General features: G+C 29.8%; 1 protein-coding gene across 2 annotated transcripts in view; it reads left to right on the forward strand.

Annotated features, from left to right (window-relative positions):
• The window catches only part of LOC145246808 (glyoxylate/hydroxypyruvate reductase A-like), a 51,648-nt gene that overhangs the window by 2,992 nt on the left and 29,884 nt on the right, over nt 1–18,772 (forward strand). Inside the window, exons 2-3 of one of the 2 annotated variants that reach the window (XM_080108625.1) lie at nt 9,307–9,426; nt 14,314–14,351. In XM_080108625.1, the coding sequence (XP_079964751.1) occupies nt 9,307–9,426; nt 14,314–14,351 (158 nt within the window). The remainder of the gene's footprint in view (nt 1–9,306; nt 9,427–14,313; nt 14,352–18,772) is intronic. The other variant, XM_080108626.1, reaches the window with a different exon arrangement.

Raw genomic sequence — 18,772 nt, forward strand, 5'->3', positions numbered from 1 at the left:
CTCAACCAGTTTAGCCCTCACACATTATGATGACACAATGTCCTCATTCACATATATGTCATCAAGGTACGCCGATGTCCCATCTTTTATTGTTTCTTCCTGTGACAACACTATTGATGATGGTCTTCATTATTTGGGGTGCCATGTTCAGCCTGAAGCCTAGTCTGGTAAGGCAGTACCTCCTGCCAGCAAACACTACCATCTGAAATAGCCACATTGTTCCACTGATTCAGACCTGCAGGTATGCTTTTCTTAGATCCAGCAGGGACACATTGGAACCCTGCTGGCGCCACTCTCGTAACTTGCTGGCACAAACGTCAGCATCTGCTGTGAACGCATCAACATACGCGTTCAGTTCACGATAGCCCATCACTGGCCTCACCTTTGCTTTGTTGTGCTGAGCGACTACCATCAGCGGAATCAGGCGTTTGGGAGGTCCAAGTTTCTCATAGGGGTAGGGAATCAACCATCCTTGATCCAATCACTAAGTTCCTCTTCATATGCAGTTGGGCATATGGTACTCTGTTACCTCATTTCGCAGTTTGGCTGATTCGACTACTTCCACGCGACTGTCCAAGCCTTCTGCTGCTGGTCAAATTCGGCAATAAAGTCTGGCTGATCAATCTTCAAAGCAGCACACACTGGAACCTTCTCCTGGAACTGTACTGCCCCCGTCTGCGTTATGTGTGCACCACCTAGGGCTCTGATGGCAAAGCTCAGCGGTTTCTTGAACACTACCGGCGCTTCGATGTTAGCTGAATTTCCAGTTTTAGTGCAAATGTTCACAGCACTCACTCCGCAACATGTCCGCATCACTCCACTGAGGGTGGGTAATCTAGTAGTCTTCTTCTTTCAAGTACGGCAGAGGTCCGCACTCACTATGGTGCAAGAGCACCCAAGTCATGGAGTGCTGAGCACAATGTCTCATTGACGTAGGCCTGAATGGTTGGAAGTGCCTCATCTAATTTCTGTTTGGGGAAGAGGTCGACACTGGCACCTTGTCCCTGACCCCGTTTCCCAAACAATCTTGGGCTATATGACCAGTCTTATTACATCGGTAGCAGCGAATAGCTGTCAGTCACCACCGGCAGTTCCTTGCAATGTGGCCCTGGCTATTGCACCTATAACACATGACTTCACCACGCAGGCTGTCGTCTCACCACGTTTTTGGCCAACTAAGCCTCTGGCTGGCTTTGGGTAGGATTGAAACCGCTATCTTCAGACAATCCTCACCTGGAACTGTAGAGATTCAACATCTCTATCCACTGTGCCACGGGCCCCAACTGGCGATCAAGGTGGAATTTTTTTGGTCTTCCAAATCAACGTTTATTTATTATCTGATCTTCCATTGTCGGGTCCGTACCAAACAGCATATATTATTTAATCAATTAGAATGCTTATTGAGATGAGTATTTATTTATTCATTTATTTATTTGCAGACGATTATCCTCATCTTTTTAGTTGTTTCACAGCAACATTACAGCCAACTATTCCTCTGGCCTTCGTCAGGTGGTAATCACGACGGGGTAAGATCTCCAAATCTCCTAACTGCATTCTCAGCAATGCAATAGAAGGCAGTAATTGCTGAGAATGCAGTTAAGACCTTCAGAGTTCCTATCCCATCATGATTACCACCTGGCGAAGGCCAGAAAAATAGTTGGCCGAAATGTCATGAAACAACAACTAAAAGATGAGAATAATAGTTTGCAAATAAATGAAAAAATTATCTCAATAAACATTCCAATTGATTAAATAATAATTATTTTGAATTATTATTATGATATTAATTACTTTCCAAACATGAATATTTGACATTATCTTATGAATGAAAAAAATGGATGACACACAATTAGAAAAAGTTGTATCACTTCCATTTCCAATGTTACAATTTTTTTTTTTTTAAATACATGCAATGAATATTATATTATTAGACTGTTGTAAAGTCGTTGTCTAAACTCATAATTTATTGCCTTTGTTAACTATTTAATCTCCTGCACCTGATTTTGGTAAAAGTTGAAATTTCTATATGAGAAAAGATAGTAACGTTTTTTTTATTCACCTACATTGTATCTACTTGCCTTTGTGAGTAAAATCTATTCAAACTCTGCCTCTCTTATTGTGTCACCTATTAATCTTAATCTTAGGTTTCAAGATTTTACTCTAACCAAACAATCAAGATCATGCAAATAATGTTAAATTTATTCTCTCTCTTCTTTTATTACACATTTTCATTAAGATTTGTCATACTTTTTATCTACAAACATGACATAGCATATATGAAATGTGTCACAGAAATCGCTATCAACCTGCCTTTTCATGTGTTTGGTTTTATGTGGGGTTCCCAGCACTGATATATTTTGGGCCACTTTAAAAAAAAAAAAATGCCACATCTGTTTTGACACACACTTCCCTTGTAATGGCACACCAAATATCAGGAATTGACCCTCAAAGATCGAAAGCTCAAAATGGACAGGAAATTATGTAACATTACCATATTCCGTTATTAAGTGGTTAACACCTGACACTGTGTATATCGGGTAAATTAATGGGCATGCCGAATACAACTTATTGAGATGAAATATTGATTTTAGGTGGTATTTTTGTTCTAAGTAAACAAAGATTAAGAAGAAAATTGACTGTACACTTATTAAATTGAATTTCGTTGGAAACAGAAACTTTGTAACTTCCAGTATTTTATGCTCTCTGGGGTTGGACAGTGCATTAGATGAAATTATCATTACTGTCCCACTAAGAATGGTTGAAAACTAAAGGAAATAAAAAAAAAAGAAGTCAGAAAGGAAGGATAGGCAGATGACACAATGAACTTTCCGAAATACGAGTTTGTTTATTCAGAAAATAAAAATATAGTTGATTTCCATTGAATTCTGAGTTTATTAACTGTCAGATACAATAAATTTTAAATAACAATAATAATAATAATAATTGTTTTTTTAATAATAATAATAATAATAATAATAATAATTAACTGTCAGATACAATACATTTTTAATAACAATAATAATAATAATAATAATTATTATTATTTTTATTATTATTTATTGTTTATTATTTACCTTAATTATTATTATTTACTACTACTATTATTATTATTATTATTATTATTATTATTAGTGGTGGGACGATTAATCGGAATCGTTAATTATAAGAATCGTGTATTTTGGGAGGTATCGGAATCGGAATCGCATCGTTAAAAAATACCTTAATTTTCCGATTCCTTCATTATGATTCTTTTAGTCTGATGTTGAAAAAAAGAAAAAAAATTCCTGATATTTCTAACCGCAAGAGAGAAATAAAAAGAAACCAAAGAAATTCATTATTAACAGGGCAATGCTTAGTGCCCCTCCCTTACAAGGTTCATTCATTCAGATCTATTGCAATCAAAACTACAAAAGAGTTAACTTGAAAAGAAGTATGCAGGGCTCTACATTGCGAGTAAAAAAAACAAAACGCTTATCTTTTTGGCGATTGTTTTTTTTTACTGACAAATCTTCTAATACTGAATGAAAATGCTTTTTCAACTTATATTTTCTTAAAATAAAACGAGCAAAGTCAAATTATTTAAACAGTAAAAGGTTTAATAGAACAATATACTTTTTTTTCTTTTTTTAAAAGAAGGCTTTTGAAAGAAATATCTCTAAAATGAAATTGATCACGTTGTATTATTTCGCAAAGTTTTGACAGTAGTCGGCTTCTTTTGAAGTTTCAAAAAAATCGACCCCATACCTATCTCTTCCAAACCTAAAGTTATTAAATAACCCCTTCGTTAATTTAAGGGTAATTAATTCAATTCAGTCAAGTTCTTTTTTTAATTTCATTGAAATAAAATCCATCATTTTTTAAAATTTTTTTCTCCAGAAAGATAAAACCCTGAATTTGCTTATATTAAAAGCAGAATAATATAATCTTTTTTCTAGAATTTTAAATTGAAAATTAAAAGTGTTTTGCACAGTTTTTTGCCGAATGAAAAAGAAATTAATATATATATATTTAAAAGGTTTTGTAATCAATTAATTTTTATGTCTAAATAATATTTACGATTAATTAAATAATTTCATTTTAAAAAGTATTTATAAATAGAATTTTACTTAAGACTTATAGTTTAGCAATATTGAACCGCATCAACCATGTGTGAATTGAACACAGTCAACCAAAAACAAAATTCAAAAGAAAATGCATATTTGCATTTCATTATGTAAACTTTTATACATTGGTTTCAAAAATTAAATTCTATAAGTTTTTTTGGGTTTGTATTACTGTACACATAGATTCGAAAAAGTTGTCAAAAAACAAATATATAACAAATAAATGTTATCAAAGGCAAGAGAAGTTACTTTTCTACCAAACTGGATATATTTTTTGTGTTTTTATTCAATGTAACATATTTATTCAGCTCGAAAAACATGCAATGTTTACCGATGTATTGGACAATTCAAAATGGCGGCCGACTCTCTCTTAAACTCGGTAAGTTCGGGAAAAAGTGTTATAAATAATAAACTAGACAAAATACTATTAAAAAACACCGAATATGTCAACCTATGTCACGGTAATATATATTGAGCGAATTTCTAACAGTATTTTGTCTAGTTTATTATTTCCAATACATCGGTAAACACTGCATGTTTTTCGAGCTGAATAAACATGTTAAATTGAATAAAAACACGTGAATTATATCCAGTTTGGTAGAAAAGTAACTTCTCTTGCCTTTGATAACATTTATTTGTTATATATTTGTTTTTTGACAACTTTTTCGAATCTATGTGTACAGTAATACAAACCCGTTTTTTTTGTTAACTACCGGTTGATACAATTTACCGCCCCATCCCTTTATATTTTTTTCTTTTTGTCTTTTTTAGCGGATTATTTTCAATTAATTATCCAAATAAGTGACTAGCTTTAAAACAAAATTTAATAGTAAATTATTTGTTTACAGATAAACTGAATTTTCTAATATGGCCCAAAGTCCAAAAAAAGTCTTTTTGAAGTTGATGAAGATGATGAGTTGAAAGCCATTTGCAAAGTCTGTCAAATTAAAATATTGCGAGGAATAAAACCATCTAACATGACCACAACCAACATGTTAGAACATTTAACTATGAAGCATCCAAATAAATTGGAGGAGTAAAATAAAAAAGAAAAGGAACAAAAAATTAGCAACTAGTCACTCAGAGGAGTTTTATTAGTGAGTGTCTTTTTTTTTTTTTTGCCTACGTCACCATCTAGGTGTCACCAATTTTTTTAACCCTCCTTAACTTCAAAGAGTAAATACAATATATGCAACTAAAAAAATAATTTTTAAAAATGCAGATTCTATTCATGAAAAATTCTTTTAACTAGAAATTAAAACTTAGGTAAAGATAGCTGACTGACAGCAACAGGAGCACTGGTTAACTACTGAACCACCTGGAAAGGTGTGGGGGGGAGGAAAAAAAGGAAATTAAATGATAATAAATTATGATTACCGTCTTTGAAAGGCACTAAACTCCTAAAATTTACTTCTTTAAAATTTTAGGCGGCACTCCCCGGCGATTTTAAAGCACTCTCTCTCTCAAAAGATTTAATTTTTAAGTTTGGGAAAGATATATTTATTATAACCGAATTCCTGTATGAAGACTGGATCTACTTTATTGGACGTTAATTTGTGAGATAAGTAATTTTTCAATGTTTAATATGTTTTTAAAGTTTAAATTATCAATTAAATTTTTTTAATTGCGTTTATTTTTCAATTTATTTAAAAAAAACAGGGTTTTAAATGTATTTTTCAAGGTAACAAGCTTCGAAAGAAGTCTAATAAAAAAAATCACTTAATTTTTAATTTCGACAACCCTGAGAATTTAATTATTAAAAAAATATTGAAATGTGACATTTTTTTATTTAACATTTCTATTAGTTCAATTAATTTTCTTTCAATAATTCATTTCACTCAACAAACTTCACCATTTTTTTTTTTTTAATCTTTTTCTGTAATTTTGGTAATTATGTTTGCTCAATTTTATCTAGTATTTCATTTGTTTTTTATAGTGGTATCATTTTTATATGTGTTCCTTTGATATACCCTATTTCAAAATTAGTTTGGCTAAACTTATTCTTCACGTTAGAAACAACGTGTAAAAGCAATGAAAAAGTAAGAAAAAATTGTGAATTAGGGAGGTCTGAAGAACTGCCATCACAAATACAACTATCAATAGCCAAACAAAAAATCGTTTTTGAAATTCCTTTAATTGTAACTTTTCGCTTTTGAAATTCCTTTAATTGTAACTTTTCGCTTTTGGTATAAAACACAAAAACTTTCGATTAATGGTATTTCTCATATATGGTCGTTAACTTTGGAAAGGTTATTTTGTATCTACGGCGCCATGTCACATGGTATATTGTTTTTTTTTTTTTCATTACGCACGTTCATTTATAAATTATTAAATTAAATATTTATCTTTTTTATATTTAATTAGTATATATTTTCTTTCTCTTCTGCTATATTTTTTTTATTTAATTCATTAAATCTGTTAATTATGAGGACCAAAATAATGAATCATGTGTATTTATTCTCTAATTTTCTTGTTTTTGTTCTGTTATATAAATTCTATTTTATTTGTTTTTTCTCTGAAGGATAAATTCTATTTTCTTTGAGTTTTTTTTTCTGTATTCCAATTAAGTAAAATAAATTTTCTCTAAAATAAATTTTGCTAATTTTTCCGTTTAGTTTACTATATAATAATTTTATTTAAACCAAAACACGACGGTGTAGACATAAAATATCTCTTCCAAAGTTAGGGAACTACCGACCATAAGTATAAAACTACCTGGTATATTTCAAAACAATAATTCCCTAGGAATCGGAATCGGAATCGTACTTGGGATCGGAATCGTTAATCAATATTTTCCTGGAATCGGAATCGTATAAAAATTAGGAATCGTCCCAACACTAATTATTATTATTATTATTATTGTTCATTATTATTTATCTTAATTATTATTAATAATAAAGATGCAAAGAAATTTGAAGTTGAAAAAACACATGGATGATTTTAAAAGTTTTGTTGGAATTTTAAACTAACAAGAAAAATAGTATAGTCATGAAAAACCTTGCAAAACAACATACTATACATTTTATCTTATTTTTCAAATTTCTGCTAAATTACTTGACTAACTTTTTCCAACTTTCTGATTATCAAATGCCCATTATCAATTAATCAACATTATACAAATGAAAATCTTAACATACAATTACAGTTTACAAATTTCCCAATTAATTATATTTTAATTATTCTCTAATTTTATGGTTTAAGAATATATAAAACACTATGTACTATAACGTTTTCATCTTAAATTCTACACAATTATGCAGAATGTAGAAACTATGCATAAATAGAATTGAGCTTAATAGTGGAATAGAACCAATTGTCTAATAAGAAACTATAAAGAATATGAAAATTATATAATCGCTTACATATCCATAACTGAGTGTATTAAAACGTTCGTTTTAACAGTTTAGAAATAGAAAAAGTAGGCTTTTAATGTCAATGTCAGAGCAAGAAAAAAACCTCAACTTTATCAGTATATAAATTATAGTATATAAATTATAGTATATAAGTTTATGTTGTCATGTTGTATTACTGATGTTAATATATGTGTCCTTATTAAAGAGAATATCTCTGAAATATTTCCAATTTCCCCATATTTATGTATCACAAGAAATCAGTAACTGCTATGTATAAAATTGCTAAATATAAAATATTCAGAGAGGAGTTTGGTAGAGAATTTTTGCATACATGCCGACAAGGTCATTATGTGTGTGTGTGTGTGTGTGTGTGTATAAAATCATTACTATATATTGAATAATAATCAAGAAAGAATTGGGCTCTATAATAATATATAAGAAATCTACATGAATTAAAATATAATATTTGTGTATTTTATAACCGGGTAACGCTGGGCAGCCTGCTAGTACTTCATAGTTATGCTGCAGGATTTACAGTGGTGAGGCATTTCGATTTTTACTTTCAACAAGTTCTTTTAGGTGATCTGCGGTTGCTATACTTAGAGATAAAAGTCTTAAAGATAAGATGTCTAACTGACATGCATAACATGATAATTTGCGATTGACTAGTAAGTGCAATTATAAGAATTATCGGTTTATTGCTTTTACACATAAACAGAGATGAAAAAAAAAGAACTTGGAGGTTGACTATTTTTTTAAATATACTGTTTTATTGGGGGGGGGCTACAAATGTTTTGCTACGTGATAATCTTATGCTTACAACAACAGTTATAAACGTCTTAATTGTTTCTAGAATTCCATCGATTTAGATTTATTGGATTGGTGTCAAAATTTTAGGTTTTCAAAGGCGAATTTCAAGTGTCTTACACAGACATCATGATATATGAAGAACTAAATGAATACTAGATGAGTAAAATGAATTCTTTAAACAAAACCGTTTTGCACCGCTTTTATGTCTTCTCACGAAGATTAAAATATAATGATACTAAACCTTATGTCTAGAATCCTTATTTTAATTTTTATCAAAATCAATTACTTAATTGCTTAATTAATGTCTAATGACTATAGTTTAAATTTTATGCAAATCTGAAATATTTCAATTTTCAAATGGTGTGTCCATATTATGCCTTGTAAAGCCCTTCAAAAGAAACTGAAAATTATGGACTTTTTTTAATTGATGTTCAATAATTGATTGTTAAAATTTCACAAGAAAAAACAAAGGCATCGGAATTTAACTAAAAAGCTTCCACTTGTCCTCTTTACCGCCTTTGCATAAAACTAAACTAAACTGAATAAAGCTTACATTACCCATCTAGAAGCTGTTTCAAAATTCATGATGATCAGTTGATTAGTTTAGGAGTTAATCATGTACATACAAAAAACATGTAAGCATATCTAACTTTTAGATATAGATATATTTTGAAATAGGCCTATTTTAAAACAATGGGGTAATTTTACTGGTGCAATATGAATTGGAGTAATCATAGAATAATTGGAAGAAAGTGTTGATCAACACACTTTTGGAGTGGCAGGTATCATCAAATCTTATTTCCAGAAACGATTTCATTCAAGAGATCATATTCTTCATATTTGAGTGTCAACCAAAAGTTTTGATTCATTAAACAACAAAAGATGAAAAGATCATCATTTTGATTGATTGTATTTCTCATGTCTAAGATGAATATGCAAATATAAATTTCTTTTCCTTATTTTCCAATGCAAAAATGCAAAGAGGTTCTATACCAATTGACTTTATATACATTTGCATCTGTTTATTATCATATTTGCAGATGGAAAGAAGTTGCCGGAGCTGTTGAAAAATGCTGAAATAATATTAGCAGATCCATTAGTTATCACGAAAGCCCTTTACAATGCCCCCAACCTGAAATGGGCACATTGCACCTGGGCAGGTACGTAAAAGACTTACCTGGATTTCACAAGATTATTTACATTGCCCACATCTTGATTTGATGTTCACAATGTTTCGATTATTGTACTCCTCGTCCTTTTTCAGAGTCTTTTCACATAGTTGCAAACCTCCTGGAAATTTCCAACAGAATCTTTGTTCAATGAGATCATTCGTACGAGTGGGTTAAATAGTTTGAAATTCCCATACAGCATCTGAAGAAAACAGAAGAGTCTAACAGATAAAAGATGGTGAATATAAAAATAATTAAGATGAGGAAAACAATGCAAAACACGCAATGTATCATCTCCTCAACCTGTGCACAGACTTGACTAGGAGCAAAGTGTACTATCTGTTCTGATCATCATTTTTTCTGTCTTTGGTCATTGAGAGAAATATCCTTCTAGACTGAGGTATTTTTTATTTTTGTTTCAACCCAGAGTGCCCATTTTTTGTGGAGCTGGATCTTCTCCACATTAAAAACCGAACTTATGTATAACTCTTTTCTCATGATAAGGCAAGTAAATAGGAACACAAGCATTATTTGATATTTATCTCTTGATTAATGAAATATATATATATATATATATATATATATACAATGCCAGCAAAAAGAAAGTTCGCACTTGTAATTTTTCAAAAACTGCAAATTTAAGCTAAATTTAATGTAACTGTTTAAACAACCCATACTTCATTTGATCCGCCTTTTATTTCTCTATAATTTTACCTGTTAATATTTTACTTTTAATTCAAATATTCTAGTGTTCACGTCAATTTAAAAAAATAACTTCAAATTGATGAGGCAAAAAGAAAATCCGCAGCAACAAATTCGCTTAAAACAAGCTTAAATTATCGCTCCTTAATCAGTTTAAAATATCCACCAACAGGCAACAAAGCATCTCTAATCATAATTGTTGTTGTTACAGTTTATACATAATATTTAGTCCATATGCCACGACTTTCTCTTAGTGATCGTCAGGTGCTCATTAATTTCCACCTTTCTGGTTTATCCAATCGAGAAATCAGCTGCAGATTGAAAAGTGATGAGAAAACAGTACAAAAGACTGTGCAAAAGCACCAAACCACTGGCAGTGTTCATGATGCCCCTAATACTGGTCGTACTAGAGTTACTTCTAATAGGGAAGACAATGCTATCAAGATCTGCAGAAACAGATTTGAAATGGCTCCCCAAATCCAGCAACAGTGTAATCTTGTTATAACTTGCTCTCTTTCTACTGTCAAGAACAGATTACAGGAAGTTAATTTGCGAGGACATGTTGCAAGACGCAAGCCAATGATTTCTGTAACAAACAGAAAGCGCTGTCTGGACTTCATCAGATGCAATGAAGATCATGACTCCTCATATTGGTCAAAAGTACTTTTTAGCGACAAAAGCAAGTTCAATAGGCTAGGCAGTGATGGTAGGCAGGTACGTACGAATTTAATCCTAGGTGCTCAGTTTCAACGCTGCAAGGAGGTTCAGTTTTGGTGTGGGGCATTATTAGTACCAATGGTCCAGGGCCTATAGTTCGCTTGCAAGGTCGAAGTAATTCGATCAAGTACACTAATATGTTGACTGAGCATTTTCTACCCTACTTTGATCGGAATTTGAATGATAATCCCATCTTCATGCAGGATAATGCTCCCATTCACACAGCTGGCAAAGTCAAGAGGTTCCTGGAAGAGCATGATATTCCGTGTTTGGATTGGCCTGCACAATCTCCAGACCTCAGTCCTATCAAAAACGTATGGCATTACATCAAGCAACAGCTACGCAATGATAAAATTTCAAATTTGGAAGAACTTTGGACAAAAATTAAAGAAAAGTGAGATGGCCTTTCCCCGGAGTATTTCTGCAGTCTAATTCAAAGGATTCCCAAAAGATTGCAGGCTGTCAAATTGCAGAAGGGCATTGCTACTAAATATTTACTAGTTCATTGTGTTCCTGTTGTATTTGTGTTGCATTAATGTCCTAAAGTAACATTTAAATAACAATTTTCCATTGTGCAGACTTTCTTTTTGCCTCCTCAATTTGAAGTTATTTTTTTTTAAATTAACGTGAACACTAGAATATTTCAATTAAAAGTCAAATATGAACAGGTAAAATTATAGAAGAATAAAAAGCCAATCAAATGAGGTATAGTTTGTTTAAACAGTTACATTAAATTTAGCTGAAATTTGCAGTTTTTGAAAAAATTGCAAGTGCGGACTTTCTTTTTGCCACCTGTGTATATATACGTCTACTGAGATAATTTAAGCTTGATGACCTTTACAAGTAATATTTGAAATATTTTATTAAGAATTATACCTATCTATCTGCCCCCTTTCTTTTTCTTATAGTATTTATGTACTTCAAGTCTAGCCTTAGGTGGAAAAGTACATTTTTGGCTCTATGTAAACAGTTTTGGACCATTTCCTGCCTTTTATTTAGTAATTTGCCATTAGATACTATTGTATGGTATGATTATAGCATGCCTATCTTGGATTTGCTGGATTTATATTTTTCTGCTCTACCTAATATGGACCATTTCAATTTGTATTTCACATTATTGCTATGTTAAACCCCTTAACCACTTTACCAGAGTAGTTGATCTTCTGTTAGAATTGTTGTGGATGAGGACAGAAATATGGAAAAATAGAATTAAATAAGTAAATAAAAAGCAAAATAAATATGAACAATTAAGAATATATATATATATATATATATATATGCACACACACACACATATATATGCACATATATATATATAACTCAAATATGGTGCTATAAAAGAACATCTCCTCATTGGGTGAGAGTCTGATCAGTGCCAAAATACTCTATAAGTTGATTCTTCAATTTTTATTATTATTTTGCAAACCTTAAAATATTTCCACTTCTTTTCATCAACATGAGTTGTTTGGTGAATTTCCGCTATTCAACAAAACACTATATTTACACATGAATAAAATATGATTAAAACGGTTAAAGTAAGGGGAAAAAGACCGGGCAGATCTCTTTAGGCCATGACATTTCAAAGATATATTTTCTCGTTTTGGAATGATTACTAATGGTATATATATTATTTACAAGGTGTGTGAGTTATTTTGCATGAGTGAATTTTTCATGTTTGTAAGTTTAGAAAGTTATTAGTTCATTTTTTTTTATAAAATGAAGAACATGTCTATGTATATACGTTTGACTTCTTTTATCAATGTGAAACATTAAATCCAGTTATCAATGTAGTGTATATGTTTTACTGTTATTAGTGTGTAAATATGTGTAGCATCGATGTTGTTACCTTCTCTGTCTCTCTGTGAGGAAGGCAGAATGTAGTGTTCTCTCTTTTGACCTATCTGTGTCTTTGCTTTTGGTTGTATAAGGGAGCCTATGGCTGTTCTATTTATCAGAAAGCCAATTTGGTTTTGGTGGGCAAATGTGATTTAGACCAGCCATGTCAAACTCAAACTCCCATAAATGCTATAAAATCGGTTTATGTTGTCATAAATGGCCACATTCCTACAATTATAAGTGAAGACATTTAATAAAAATTATTGCAGAATATTTTTATTTTAATTTAGAAACATCTAATAGTATTCAAGAATACAAATGCAAAATTCCATATAGTTCAACAAAAAAAAAATCTTTCTTTCAATTTAATGAAAAATTATTGGTACAATTGTATCTGAATGTAACATCAAATCCTAAGCACATAAATTACAGTAGTTCAAATCAATAAGTATACAAACACTTTTCATGATTTGTCCAGTGGCTTGATATCTTTTGTCAATAATCTTTGGTATTTCTGTGCAGTTCCAAGTTTTATCAAAGATGACAAGTTATGCATTCTCTGAAAATTTTTATATGAATCATTGAATTTCATAATGTAACTTCTTTGATAATAAAAATAGCAATAAAAAAAAAACAAACAAAAAAAATATATCCGCGATGATCTAAATTTCTGATCAGTAGATTCAATATCAAAAAAGATTTTCTTAAAGTGAAGATAATTTTCTGACACTTCTTGTATTTTGATATTATCCTCTACCACTTTTTCAAAGTTGTTGCAACATGCAGCACACGGGCTGCATGTTTGCCATGATTTAAATTATGGCTATAACCGTAAACAGGTCACATGATTGTTATTGATTTTGTCTTTTTTTCTGCATGTACCAATTTTTGTGGAAAAATTGTTAGCTTTTTTTTGTATAATTTTTAGATGTGGCTTGTGTATTTATGCATACTTTATTGGTTAATAATTATAGAATTGAAAGATATGTTCAACCTATAAACCTTAACAGACAAGCAGGTAAATTTATAACTGTATGAGCTTTAAATAACTGACATTGTCCTGGGAGCTTTTTACTTTCATTGTCATTTAAAAGAAAACTTTACCTTTATTTTTCTTACCAAACGATTATATATTAAAACAAAACTAGGACTTTGAAAGTTAAATTTATAAATGTATTGGAAGTTATTGCATTGTTTTTCTTTAAAGTTTTAATTGAACAAACTTTTTAAGGTAATGTTGTAAAATTTATTCGATTTAAATAGTTTTCAAAATTATTAATCTTTTGGTACATAATGATTTAAGAGTTTTAAAGCCATGAATGACTTTCTATTCAACAGTTAAAACACAACCAATTTTTCTTTTTATAATAATTTCAAATGGTCACAAAATAATTTTTTGTGTGGTGGATTTAATTTGGCGATTTTTAAATAGGATTTTTAATAAGTTCTTGCACATTCGATTAATAATGATCACATGATCCTTAATAATTAATTTAATTTTTAAAGTAATATTTAACAAAAATTATTTGGTTTAAACAAACAAAAAAATAAAATAAATAAAGACTCTCAGACAGTGCTATGTATGCACAGTTAGTTGGATATAGATTTTTTTTTTCTTTTTAGGAGTGGACAGTATATTTAAAACTCTGGATAGCTCAAAAGTAAGTAAACTTATAACCACTTATACATCTATTATACATATGATAAGCAACAAGTTATTATATCAATTTTTCATGTTTTCGTTTACATGTTTTAATAACAAAATCTAAAAACGTTTTTGTTTGCATTCATTTTTACTGTCGTAATATATCTATTAACCAAAGAATCAACATGATGGTCGTTTTCATATGAAGTTGAGGATACATTCGCAACATGATTTTAAAACTGCATACAACTGTGCCGCGATCACACTTGATATTTGCATCATCAGTTTAGATAAGTTGTTGCCTGCATCAGATGTTGGTTTTCAAGATGTTGCAGCATTTAAAACCCTGTTTTTCTAAATTCACAAGAACAGTACCTGATGTCCTCCACCCAACATATGCATGCACACATGTACATGCACCTTAGTACTGTGCAAAATGATTGCATTGTTATCATGCGGTATAAATATTTCTTATTGCCTAAAGATGTTTGGTTTGTTTAATCATGTCACATTGAAAAGATTTGATGTCAGTTGCTGTCAAGTTTTGGTACTGTAAGGTCCCGGAATGGTGTTCAATCAGTAAAACCTCAAGGCTACGAAATATAGAGTTCTAGTAGTTACGTTGAATAACATATAATTAATGTGATTTCTTTAGATATTCAATTCATAAAGTCTATTTCTCAAATTGTTATTAGCTTCCCGGAAAATACCAGTTAATCTTGCTGATAGTTGATTATGATGATTATTGTTGTTTAGATAGAAAAATGTTATTGTTGCAAAAAGTTATGTTTTAGAAGAATAAAAATATTTACATTAAATAGCTCAAAGGAATGTTAACATAGGAATGTTAAAACAATAGTTGATGTATTTTGATTCTATGGTTATGTGAATGATGTATTTTGATTCTATGGTTATGTGAATGATGTATTTTGATTCTATGGTTATGTGAATGATGTATTTTGATTCTATGGTTATGTGAATGATGTATTTTGATTCTATGGTTATGTGAATGATGTATTTTGATTCTATGGTTATGTGAATGATGTATTTTGATTCTATGGTTATGTGAATGATGTATTTTGATTCTATGGTTATGTGAATGATGTATTTTGATTCTATGGTTATGTGAATGATGTATTTTGATTCTATGGTTATGTGAATGATGTATTTTGATTCTATGGTTATGTGAATGATGTATTTTGATTCTATGGTTATGTGAATGATGTATTTTGATTCTATGGTTATGTGAATGATGTATTTTGATTCTATGGTTATGTGAATGATGTATTTTGATTCTATGGTTATGTGAATGATGTATTTTGATTCTATGGTTATGTGAATGATGTATTTTGATTCTATGGTTATGTGAATGATGTATTTTGATTCTATGGTTATGTGAATGATGTATTTTGATTCTATGGTTATGTGAATGATGTATTTTGATTCTATGGTTATGTGAATGATGTATTTTGATTCTATGGTTATGTGAATGATGTATTTTGATTCTATGGTTATGTGAATGATGTATTTTGATTCTATGGTTATGTGAATGATGTATTTTGATTCTATGGTTATGTGAATGATGTATTTTGATTCTATGGTTATGTGAATGATGTATTTTGATTCTATGGTTATGTGAATGATGTATTTTGATTCTATGGTTATGTGAATGATGTATTTTGATTCTATGGTTATGTGAATGATGTATTTTGATTCTATGGTTATGTGAATGATGTATTTTGATTCTATGGTTATGTGAATGATGTATTTTGATTCTATGGTTATGTGAATGATGTATTTTGATTCTATGGTTATATGAATGATGTATTTTGATTCTATGGTTATGTGAATGATGTATTTTGATTCTATGGTTATGTGAATGATGTATTTTGATTCTATGGTTATGTGAATGATGTATTTTGATTCTATGGTTATGTGAATGATGTATTTTGATTCTATGGTTATGTGAATGATGTATTTTGATTCTATGGTTATGTGAATGATGTATTTTGATTCTATGGTTATGTGAATGATGTATTTTGATTCTATGGTTATGTGAATGATGTATTTTGATTCTATGGTTATGTGAATGATGTATTTTGATTCTATGGTTATGTGAATGATGTATTTTGATTCTATGGTTATGTGAATGATGTATTTTGATTCTATGGTTATGTGAATGATGTATTTTGATTCTATGGTTATGTGAATGATGTATTTTGATTCTATGGTTATGTGAATGATGTATTTTGATTCTATGGTTATGTGAATGATGTATTTTGATTCTATGGTTATGTGAATGATGTATTTTGATTCTATGGTTATGTGAATGATGTATTTTGATTCTATGGTTATGTGAATGATGTATTTTGATTCTATGGTTATGTGAATGATGTATTTTGATTCTATGGTTATGTGAATGATGTATTTTGATTCTATGGTTATGTGAATGATGTATTTTGATTCTATGGTTATGTGAATGATGTATTTTGATTCTATGGTTATGTGAATGATGTATTTTGATTCTATGGTTATGTGAATGATGTATTTTGATTCTATGGTTATGTGAATGATGTATTTTGATTCTATGGTTATGTGAATGATGTATTTTGATTCTATGGTTATATGAATGATGTATTTTGATTCTATGGTTATGTGAATGATGTATTTTGATTCTATGGTTATGTGAATGATGTATTTTGATTCTATGGTTATGTGAATGATGTATTTTGATTCTATGGTTATGTGAATGATGTATTTTGATTCTATGGTTATGTGAATGATGTATTTTGATTCTATGGTTATGTGAATGATGTATTTTGATTCTATGGTTATGTGAATGATGTATTTTGATTCTATGGTTATGTGAATGATGTATTTTGATTCTATGGTTATGTGAATGATGTATTTTGATTCTATGGTTATGTGAATGATGTATTTTGATTCTATGGTTATGTGAATGATGTATTTTGATTCTATGGTTATGTGAATGATGTATTTTGATTCTATGGTTATGTGAATGATGTATTTTGATTCTATGGTTATGTGAATGATGTATTTTGATTCTATGGTTATGTGAATGATGTATTTTGATTCTATGGTTATGTGAATGATGTATTTTGATTCTATGGTTATGTGAATGATGTATTTTGATTCTATGGTTATGTGAATGATGTATTTTGATTCTATGGTTATGTGAATGATGTATTTTGATTCTATGGTTATGTGAATGATGTATTTTGATTCTATGGTTATGTGAATGATGTATTTTGATTCTATGGTTATGTGAATGATGTATTTTGATTCTATGGTTATGTGAATGATGTATTTTGATTCTATGGTTATGTGAATGATGTATTTTGATTCTATGGTTATGTGAATGATGTATTTTGATTCTATGGTTATGTGAATGATGTATTTTGATTCTATGGTTATGTGAATGATGTATTTTGATTCTATGGTTATATGAATGATGTATTTTGATTCTATGGTTATGTGAATGATGTATTTTGATTCTATGGTTATGTGAATGATGTATTTTGATTCTATGGTTATGTGAATGATGTATTTTGATTCTATGGTTATGTGAATGATGTATTTTGATTTTATGGTTATGTGAATGATGTATTTTGATTTTATGGTTATGTGAATGATGTATTTTGATTTTATGGTTATGTGAATGATGTATTTTGATTCTATGGTTATGTGAATGATGTATTTTGATTTTATGGTTATGTGAATGATGTATTTTGATTTTATGGTTATGTGAATGATGTATTTTGATTTTATGGTTATGTGAATGATGTATTTTGATTTTATGGTTATGTGAATGATGTATTTTGATTCTATGGTTATGTGAATGATGTATTTTGATTCTATGGTTATGTGAATGATGTATTTTGATTCTATGGTTATGTGAATGATGTATTTTGATTCTATGGTTATGTGAATGATGTATTTTGATTCTATGCTTATGTGAATGATGTATTTTGATTCTATGCTTATGTGAATGATGTATTTTGATTCTATGGTTATGTGAATGATGTATTTTGATTCTATGGTTATGTGAATGATGTATTTTGATTTTATGGTTATGTGAATGATGAATTTTGATTCTATAGTTATGTGAATGATGTATTTTGATTCTATGGTTATGTGAATGATGTATTTTGATTCAATGGTTATGTGAATGATGTATTTTGATTCTATGGTTATGTGAATGATGTATTTTGATTCTATGGCTATGTGAATGATGTATTTTGATTCTATGGTTATGTGAATGATGAATTTTGATTCTATAGTTATGTGAATGATGTATTTTGATTCTATGGTTATGTGAATGATGTATTTTGATTCTATGCTTATGTGAATGATGTATTTTGATTCTATGGTTATGTGAATGATGTATTTTGATTCTATGGTTATGTGAATGATGTA

This window comes from Euprymna scolopes, chromosome 24, assembly GCF_053919585.1.
Source record: "Euprymna scolopes isolate OS-2025 chromosome 24, ASM5391958v1, whole genome shotgun sequence".
Taxonomy (NCBI): domain Eukaryota; kingdom Metazoa; phylum Mollusca; class Cephalopoda; order Sepiida; family Sepiolidae; genus Euprymna; species Euprymna scolopes.